This window comes from Oryzias melastigma, linkage group LG7, assembly GCF_002922805.2.
Source record: "Oryzias melastigma strain HK-1 linkage group LG7, ASM292280v2, whole genome shotgun sequence".
NCBI lineage: Eukaryota > Metazoa > Chordata > Actinopteri > Beloniformes > Adrianichthyidae > Oryzias > Oryzias melastigma.
This window is the reverse complement of record NC_050518.1, coordinates 17,023,443-17,033,517: the sequence shown is the minus strand read 5'-3', so window position 1 is coordinate 17,033,517 and position 10,075 is coordinate 17,023,443. Positions and strand designations below refer to the sequence as shown.

General features: G+C 39.1%; 1 protein-coding gene and 1 long non-coding RNA gene across 2 annotated transcripts in view; one reads left to right on the top strand and one right to left on the bottom strand.

Annotated features, from left to right (window-relative positions):
• Positions 1–1,479: 1,479 nt before the first annotated feature.
• LOC112159534 lies at positions 1,480–2,777 on the bottom strand. The gene is made up of 3 exons (XR_002921506.2): positions 2,497–2,777; positions 2,143–2,410; positions 1,480–1,789 (listed from the first exon to the last, which is right to left on the bottom strand). It is a non-coding gene; the product is annotated as an uncharacterized LOC112159534 (long non-coding RNA).
• LOC112159532 (semaphorin-3F) overlaps positions 1,764–10,075 on the top strand; it is a 14,064-nt gene continuing 5,752 nt past the window's right edge. Inside the window, exons 1-4 of the mRNA XM_024293664.2 lie at positions 1,764–2,255; positions 7,073–7,233; positions 7,333–7,395; positions 7,483–7,602. Coding sequence (XP_024149432.1) covers positions 2,147–2,255; positions 7,073–7,233; positions 7,333–7,395; positions 7,483–7,602 — 453 coding nt within the window. The 5' untranslated portion in view covers positions 1,764–2,146. The remainder of the gene's footprint in view (positions 2,256–7,072; positions 7,234–7,332; positions 7,396–7,482; positions 7,603–10,075) is intronic.

The window sequence follows — 10,075 nt, the reverse complement described above, 5'->3', positions numbered from 1 at the left end:
TTGCTTTGTCACTGTTGTCATGAGCGCAACAGCCACCCAGGGAGGAATCCCTGGAATCTTTTTCGGGTGACTTGGCTCTCATGTGGAGCTTGGAGAGGCATGGTGATACCCAGAAGCAGATCCCCCTGCCTCTCTTATAACAGTGAATGGCAGGCCTGCTCATGTATAAGAATAGTGTGTGACACTCTGAGTGATTTAGGGGAAAGCATTCTTATAAAAGAGCCCTCATTCAGACTCAGCTTATAGAAGAGAGAGAGAGAAAAATACTCCAATTTGGAGTTATAGATTTAAATATCGCCGGCACTGACGGGGTTAATCATACCCATATGGTGTACCAAGAGGTTTGGCCCAATGCTGCTGTGGGCCAACAGGAGAGGGAAGGCTGGGTGGGGGCAGAACAGAAGGGAGAGGACAGCGGGGCAGATCTCTCTCCCAACACCTGCACCTGGTCACTTGGTTCTCATTCAGCCACGCAGCGAAGTCTCCGTACCAGATCACCGGATCCACATCCCATCACCGACACAGATGACGCAAATCCAGGCTTAAACTTTGGAGAGAGTGTGGGAAAAAAAGGGAGTCTGGTGTCATTTTTTTTTTGTTCCATTCTTTTGTTGCGCTGCGCAAAGGAATGCCTTCGGCTAAAAGCGGCTGATCAAGCGTCGTTGTTTTCCTCCCCTTTCTTTCTCTCTCAAGAGGAATTTTCAAACCTATCGGATTGTTTGGAGCCCGCGGAGATCCACTGAAGGAGATCTTTCCAGTCCAGCTTCGACGCGTAAAACGCGCGTAATGCGACGGTAACATCCCTCAAGTTTTTTTTTTTTTGAAGCAGAAAGAAAAATTCAAAGGTAGGGCATTCTGGTTTAACTTTTAACTCACCTTTAGTTACTATGTAGCTTTAGTCTGAACGGTGGAGGACTTTAAGAGTGCACATTTGTTCTGCTCCTATTTCTGGATGTTGAGTTCACAGGTAAGTGCGCGCTCCAAAGCTTCAAAAGAAAGAATAAAAATAAACCCAGTAATTATTTAAATATGAGACTAGAGATGTGGCTCACTAAAAAGTGTAATCTGGACATTTTTTTATGTTGAAAAAGCTCAGACTTTTTACGATGATAACCAAACTATTTATTTTTAAATTCCTTCATGAGCATGTTTGAAGACTTTCTTCAAAAAATGTGTGTTGGGTTTAGAAAAAAAGGATCTCTTTGTGAGTGGATCTGGCATCTGAGAGGAAAGTCTTTTTAAGGTGTTGCCAGGATTTCCTCTGATTCAGATTTTCTAAGTCTCACCGTGCCAGTTTCATAGTAATGTTCAGATCTGTCCTGGGAGCACATGCACGTCACGCCCAGAAATTTTATGAAATCACACTTTTTTTTTTAATTTTATAAAGTCCCTAAAAGCTCTCACATGTGTGCTGAAGATGCCACGAGGGAAGAAAAGAAAAAAAAAACCTGAGGGATAAGTTATTGCTCAACCAAAGCACACCTTGAGAAAGACAATTTAATGGATGTTATGGACTCAGCTTTTAGTATTCATAATTTATATGGGATCCTCTCCAGCAAAGTGCAAATGCATAATGAATGCTTGAGTTAAGGTCTAACAGTTCGGCTACATTTCAACACCCCTAAACTGTCAGGGATTGTTTGAGCGCGTGCTCCCCGCTCCTTTGAACTGTCATGTTTTTCACTCATCAGCTCCTCAGAGTCTACAGACGTGCTTTGCTGAAAGAGTGAAGGTAGAGCCAGGGGGGAATCATTGATTGGCATCTGCTTCTTCTTTCCATCCAGGTTTTCTGTGAAAAACATGTATGCATAAATGAGTGTAACATGTCCACCAAGGCCAGAAAATATTGATCTCCATCTTTTTTTTTTTTTTCTGAGTAGCATTTTGCAGTCCTAACACACACCTCTCTGCATTTACACTCTAAATAAATAATGAGGCTGTCATATTTTCCAAAAGCAGGTGCAAAGATTTGGACATTGTTTTCTGCTGCCAAATTGTCTCTTCTTGGAAAGCTGCAGGCCAAACGTCTGATCAGGGAGATCAGAGAATCCTGTCCGTTTTAGTCTTTTTTTTTGTTCTCGTGAGACGTGCTATAATAATTTCCACTCCTCTTTCTTCTTTTGTCCAGATTTTGTGGGCTACCTGCATGACTGTTACCATGACAGCATCTGGAGCCCAGCTCCTCCTGTTGGCCCTGTGTGTTTACAGAGGCTGGGGCCTGCAGTCTCCTCCGCGGGTCCATCTCTCCTTCAAAGGTGAGTTCTCCAAATGGGGAAAAAAGTCATCTGGAAGTGGGTGGAGTTTTGTCCAGCTAAGTCATTTCCACACGCCGACGGCTTTCTTTCCTCTCCTTTCCTTTCCTAACGTACGTAAGGAGCGTACTTCCTGCCGCATGTCAAACAGTAAAACACTGGAAACAAAAGGGGGATGTTACGTGTAGTCGCTCGTCCACTTGGGCAAAGTTTAACCCCACGCCCAAAAGCAAAAATGCCCGACCTGTCAGGAAGATGGAAGCTTCTTGACCCCAATCGAAGGGTCAGGAATCCATTTTTTCTGTTGTTGGTATTTGGGGTTTTCCTGTGCTGTCAGCTAGTACCCTCTGATATATCAGGATTCAGAGCACACAATGATTACAGTCATCCCTGTCACGTCAACCTGTGGACAGGTAGAGAGGAATGTCACTTCTAAAGAACGAGCGGGGGGAAAATTAGAGGTGTGGGTCGGCCTTTATAGCGTTCTGGAACACTTTTATGTGCAGCCAAATACTTTAGTCGCAGGTTGAGCCTTAGGTGTCTTATCTTGTCATAGTGCGGTGATTGACTGATAAACATTTACGATCTTGCCATCTGAAGCAGATTAGACCACGTCATGAGATCTGCGGTTGATAACAGCTGGCAGGCTACGTGCCGTGCTGTTTTGGATTCATCTGATTTTCGAAACAGCTGTCGGTGGCGGCTACACACAAGAGAGAGCCCTCCGTTGCTATTTTTTTTTTTTTTTGTACGACCTTTCACACTAATCCCCACAGAGTAAACAGCTTACAAAGTGCTGGTTTTTAGCAGCAAAGTCGATTCCTGAAATAATTTGTGAGTTTTGAACTTTCCGGACACTCACAGAGCGAGCTGTCAGATTAACTGACATTGTTTGAAGCATATGAGGGGATTTAGAAGGGGGGGTGGTCAGTCAACTCTCTGACTCAGAACCCAGTCACCCTTCCCCCTCAAAACCAAACAAAAAAAAGGTCTCCAAGTGTTTTCTGCAAGGATTTATTGTTCATTGTTTGTGACAGCGGGCCTCTTTGTTCCCTGAGGCGCCTGTGAAGGAGTTTGGAGCTGCAGGACATGAGATCCGGGCTAAGGGACACTGGTGAGACCTTCTGAGGACCCCTATGCTGTCCCCCTTCATAGAGGCTGCACCTTGCCTCAGAGTTAGTCAGCATTGCTAGAGAGCAGAAGGTGCAGCGTAACTGAAGCCCCGTTTCAGAATGTCATGCCTTCCCGGGGCTGTCACCAGTTTGTGGGACTGGAGGTGAGTCTGGGAGCGCTCATTAGTGCCTGGGTGACATTATGTTGTCAAGTGTTAACATGAGAGTTGGCTTCGTGCTGGACATCCTTCCCCCTGTTTTCTTCTCGGTGTCAGAATGCCGTCCGAGGATAAGTGTTTGTTGAATGTTTACCAGATGATGCCTGAACATTGTTTGCTATTTTGGGAGAATGCAGACATGAGTAGGGGTGTGGCGTTTCCACATTTAGCCTGTACAGTGAGTCCACTATGGCCGGTGGAGCCATGGCCTGCGGATTTGTTATCCTGTGTTTACCTCCTGGGACACAGGGCCGGACCTCATCCCACCTCCGAGACTCCATCCCCGTGTTGTCCGGAGATCTGGTTGCGTTGCTTATTTTAGTGGCACCTTGACTGCATCCTGTTAACTCTGGCCTGAAGAGGCACAGAGCGGGGGCTTTGATGTAAACCGAGATTGCGCTTCCTCTTGATTCCCTGTAAGCCCGCTTCTGAGGGTCTCTGATAACATTTGTCATTTTTTAAGCCAGGCTCCTGTAAAGCGCCGCCCCTCTGTCCCTGTGTGCACACATGGCGGTCAGTTTATATGCTCAGATAAACATGAACCTGAGTAATTTTAACTCAAGTGAATTAATTTTATTAAGTACGGCGTTCCTCAGGGGTTGATTCTAAGACCGTTACTTTTCTACATAAAGGGTTTTGCTCATATTTTTACTGCTGCTACTTGTTTGCTATTTGCTGATGATAGTCAACTCTTTATTTCTACACAAGTATAAATGTTCTAAATTACACTATGACTCGCAAATCTGATTTAGATGGTTACAAATAAACAAATTGTCCCTTAATATAAGTAAACTAAATTTACATCACTTGCTGGAGGCATTTTTTGAGCCTGGCTCCTTTAAAGCGCCGCCCCTCTGTCACTGTGTGCACATATGGGGGTCAGTGTATTTGCTCAGATAAACATGAACTTGAATAATTTTAACTCAAGTATGAATTTGATAAATGATGGTGTTCCTCAGGGGTTAATCCAGGGACCGTTACTTTTTCTCAATAAAGGATTTTGCTTATGTCTTTGCTGCTACAACTTGTTTGCTCTCTGTTGATGACACAACTTTTTATTTCTGACACAAATATCAATGCTTTATATGACAAATTAAACTGTAACCTACAGATCTGATCTAGATGGTTACAAACAAATAAATTGTCCCTTAATATAAGTAACTTACATTTTATTTTATTTGCTGGAGGTATTTTTTACGCCACTCTCCTTTAAAGCACCTCCCTTCTGTCCCTATGTGCACATATGGTAGTCAGTGTATTTGCTCAGATGAACTTTAAAAAAGTTGACTCAAGTAAGAATTTGATAAAGTATGGTGTTCCTCAGGGGTTGATTCTGGGATTGTTACTTCTCTACATAAAGGATTTTGCTTAAATTTTTGCTGCTACAACTTGTTCACTCTTTGCTGATGACACGCAACTCTTTATTTCTGACACAAATATCAAGGTTCTAAACGACAAATTAAACTCTGATCTAAAAATCTGTTCTAAATGGTTACAAATAAATAAATTATCAGATAAAATAATAGATCACTATGAGCGTGTATGCAAGAAAATAGTAAAATCTATTTTAATTATTTCTAAAATACAAAACTTTGTCCAACCGAAAAGTATATTACCATCTGATCTATCCTCACTTAAAGACCCATGAAAATTGTGTTTATGGTGTTCTAATTTTCCTAATTTTAAGGATGTATGATTAAGGACATACATCCTTAAAATTAGGAAAATTAGAATTACAACTTTTTAAAAAGTATTTCTTTAATTAAATCATGGTGAATAAGGAGCAGGCAAAAACATTGGAGTTTCAAAACCTTGTAGTTGTGATGTAGAAAATACAATCATCAAGGCACCAGCTCCCTGCTCTACTCCATTCAGGTGCATCTACTTGTAGATAAATAGATCCAAGTACATCTTTGGTTTCCTTGTCTGAGCTGGAATCTGGTTCAAAACTGTACAGATGGATATCTCTGAAGTTGTTCGCCATTTTTGATGCACCTGTAATGTTAGCTTGGGGTCGTGAGGGGCTGTAAGCTAGCAGGAGAGAGTGTAAATAGATGGATGACGGGAAGTGGGGGCAGACTTAATCCACGACATTAGTCACGCCTACAACTTTCAGCTGCTCTACAAAAACTATGTCTTAGAAAGCAACACAGATTTTCAGATTTTGGTTAAAAACGTCAAAATCATAATTAGAAGACCTCTGGGAACGCTTTGATAATCGATAAAATGATCATCGGAGTGGGTCTTTACATTTTCATAAAATCTTTCTATTACAAAAAATTTATGAGGACAGCAACCTTCTTCAAATTGAACACACCTAGTAGACCATTATTCAATAAGTTGAAGTTACATAACATTCAGGATATCAATACTCATTTGTCTTTAGTACATTATATGAGACCAGTTGGCCTACACATTAAAAAATACTTCACTGGTAATCACAAATGTTCAATGTTGATAAATGTTTTTATGATGTTTTTACTATCACTTTTATGTATTTTACTCCTTATGTTATGATCTTTTAAAGTTACATTTTAACTGTTTTAACGATTACTATTTTATTCTATTATGTTTTTTTTATTTAACTGTGTGGTGTGATGTATGGAGCAAGGACAATGACATAATTGTCATTGGATAAATAAAATATATCTATCTATCTACAGTATCTATCTACAGTATCCATCCATCCATCCATATATCTCAGACCTCATGCAGCTTTATAAATAATACAATTATTAAAATTATTAGAATTATAAGACTAGGTTACAGCAACATTTTTCTTTTAAAATGGTCAACAAGAGTCCTGTTACTGTAAAAACTGTCTTTGACATAAAAGTGTCCATTCTAAGAGTTATGTTTAGTTACTTTTTTTCTTCATTTTTTTTTAATTCGCTGTCTTTAGTTTATCTCAATAAAAGCCTCTTTGGCTTCTTCCACCTTTCTGTATTGTATATAACGTAAATACTTAAATTTTATTCTCTGTTTTTTTGTATTTTTGCTTTTACACTGTGATGTTATGTGCTGAAAAATTAAAAAGACTTTGCAGCATTTTTATGCCTCAAAACTAAAGCAGTAATTTGTTGGAGTTTTCCCTTTTCCTTTTTTTTTTTTTGGTGCCTTAGATGAAAACGTTCAATCAAAGCTTTCAGGAGAACAAAAAAAAGCTGAAAACATTTTCCACTGCACATGTTTTAACAGGTCACGCTCTGCTGAGCACAAACCTGAACTTAACAATTAGTCGTGAGTTCCACTGACCGTGTTTCCTCAGGGACCGAGTCTACGGGGCAGGCAGTGCCTTAAACTCAATCAGACAAGCAGGACACATAAAATATTGAGATCTTAAAAGCAAATATGTTTCTCTGAATGCTCCACATTGGGTTATATTTAATCAGTGACACACATTTTCACCCCAAAAAAGGAGTTTGAAGTGTTCCATATTAATGTGTGCTGCTGCTTTTTCACATCTTTTTGAACCGATTTTTCCACACAGAACTTATGGACACAAGGGCGGCACGACCCTTCAGTTTCACCTTCAACACCAGCGACTACCGCATCCTCCATATGGATCAGGATCAGGGCCGTCTGTACCTGGGCAGCCGGGAGTACCTTGTAGCTCTGGACATGCACAACGTCAACAAGGAGCCACTCATAGTGCGTACTAATTCCAAAAGCTTGCTTTCTAAATCCACTCTGCTATTTGGCATGTGCTTTTAAATCTTTAGCTGTTTATATATTTTTCCTGCACTGCAGATCCACTGGCCAGCATCTGCTAAAAGAAAGGGAGAATGTCAGATGACAGGAAAGGGTAGACAGGTGGGATTGTCTGCGCACATCCGGCTCTTTCAAAAAACCCTCTTTCAGGACTGCCATGTTTGAAAACCGCTTCTCTCCTTTGTCCAGGGTGAATGCGCCAACTTTGTTCGTTTGATCGAGCCGTGGAACCGCACCCACCTCTACACCTGTGGAACGGGGGCGTACCAACCCATCTGCACCTTCATCAGCAGGGGCTGGAGGGCAGAGGTGAAACAAGCGTTTTACAGCTCTCCCTGAGTGGGATTTACAGAAAAAAAAAAATCCCCCCCAGCAGTATAGACCTGGAAAGCTGTTCCCTGCTAAATATTTCAGGATTACAAACTGGGACACTGATTTGTTTATGATTTCGCCTCGCTCCCTTTGCTCCATCTAAACGCAGGCTATTTTTAAGCATACTCTCTGTTCAGTCACAGGAAATGAAGAGGAACAAAGTAAAAACACTGTCTGGTTGTATTTAAGCATAAACTTTGGACACCCACTCTGCACCTTTTTTTTTCTCCATTATTTCTATCTCGGTTTTAGAATCAGCCTTTAAGTTTAAATTTAATGGCTTTCATTTTGCATCATCGTGTGCCTTCATGATTTAAACTTGCAGAGGCAGGAATGCCAAAACAAATAAAGACCTGGGGCTGTGTCAGTAGCAGCAGACAGATGTAACGCCATGTTAACAGCAGAACTAAACAGTCAAGTGGGATGTCAGAGACGAGAAGACTTTGTAAAAAGTGACACGATTCATGTGAATCCTTTTTTTCTGTGAGGTTGCACTTCTTTTTTTTGGCAGACTTGATTAAACTTAAAAGAGAACATTTTGGCACTAAAAGTGCATGAAGTACACGAAGGGTTTGCCCCTCGTTCCCTGTAATTTACTGGAGTTATTGTGTAAATATTAGCGAGTGAACTCTTTCTCATCATCTGTGGTGTCAGTTTTCCTGCTGACACAAAGTGATGACGAACTGTTCCCTATGTTGGGAGTGAAACTTCTTCCGAAATTTTATTTTTGGGCCTAAAAGTGATCAAACTTGTAAAAAAATTAACTATCCATGCTTTGCATTAACGATCACTGCAAATCATGTATTTCTTTACCTTTTTTTTTGGCTTTGCAGGCATTTTGGTTATTTCAGTTTTGTCCAAACCTCTTTCTGTAAATTATAAATTGGCCATGAATTTCAGATGGATGTAAGATACAAACAAAACACATTTTCCTTTCTTTTAAATTACCCCAAATTAATTTTGTGCACTTGAATGATGTATAAAAACTAACAGAACACATAGTGCAAATACATTAACCTTATTGCACAGTCATTGTGAAAAAAATAAAATAGTTCTCAATAAAGGATTAAGAAATCAAATCAAATAATCAAACCAAATCAAATCAAATCAAATCAATCAAGTAATCAAACCAAATCGAATCAAATCAATAAACCAAATCAATCAAAGGATCAAACTAAATCAATCAAAGGATCAAACCAAATAAAAGCAATGAAACCTAATCAAATAATCAAACCAAATCAAATCAAATAATCCAAACAAATAGAATCTAACCAAATCAAATCATCAAACCACATAAATCAAATAATCAAACCAAATCAAATCAAACAAATTCAAATCAAACCAAATCGAATCAAACTGAATCAAGCCAATAAACCAAATCAATCAAAGGATCAAACCAAATAAAAGCAATGAAACCTAATGAAATAATCAAATCAAATCAAATCAAATCAAATAATCCAAACAAATAGAATCTAACCAAATCAAATCATCAAACCAAATAAATCAAATAATCAAACCAAATCGAATCAAATCAAACCAATTGAAATCAAATCAAACCAAATCGAATCAAACTGATTCAAATCAATAAATCAAATCAATAAAATGATCAAACCAAATAAAAGCTATGAAATCTAATCAAACCATCAAACCAAATAAATCAAAAACAAATCTAAACAAACCAAATCATCAACCCAAATCATATCAAATCAAATCAAACCAAATCGAATCAAACTGATTCAAATCAATAAATCAAATCAATCAAATGATCAAACCAAATAAAAGCTATGAAACCTAATCAAACCATCAAACCAAATAAATCAAAAACAAATCTAAACAAACCAAATCATCAACCCAAATCATATCAAATCATCAAACCAAATCAGATCAAATAATCAAACTAAATGTGATCAAATCAAACTTTAATTGTGTCGCACTTTTCATACTCTTTTAATTCAAAGTGCTTCTCAAATGTTAGCTTAACATTTTTCATTTGAAAAACCAAAACCATAACAGAGACCTTCACAAGACCTTTTGCATTTCTTAACCTAGAATCATGGATAATTTCCCTTTACTGCAGTTACAGTCATGCTCGGCCCTTCATGGGGGGGTTGAGTTGTTGCTCATGGGTGCCCTACATAGCTGTGGGCCTCAGGCAGCTGCATACCTTTACCTGCTCGTAAAAACCACCTCTGTTTTCATACTTGTTGACAGATTTTCCTGGAGGCGTTTGTATTAATCATTTTTATTTTAATGCCATCTATCATGTATAATATGATACATTTTTTATTGTTTCATTATAGTTCATATTGTATATTATTAGGTGCAGTTTAGTTGATTTGAGAGTTTGAACTAAAGCTATGGTGAAGCTGTTCTTTGCAGCTTTCATTCTACTCGGTAAAATAGTCGTGAA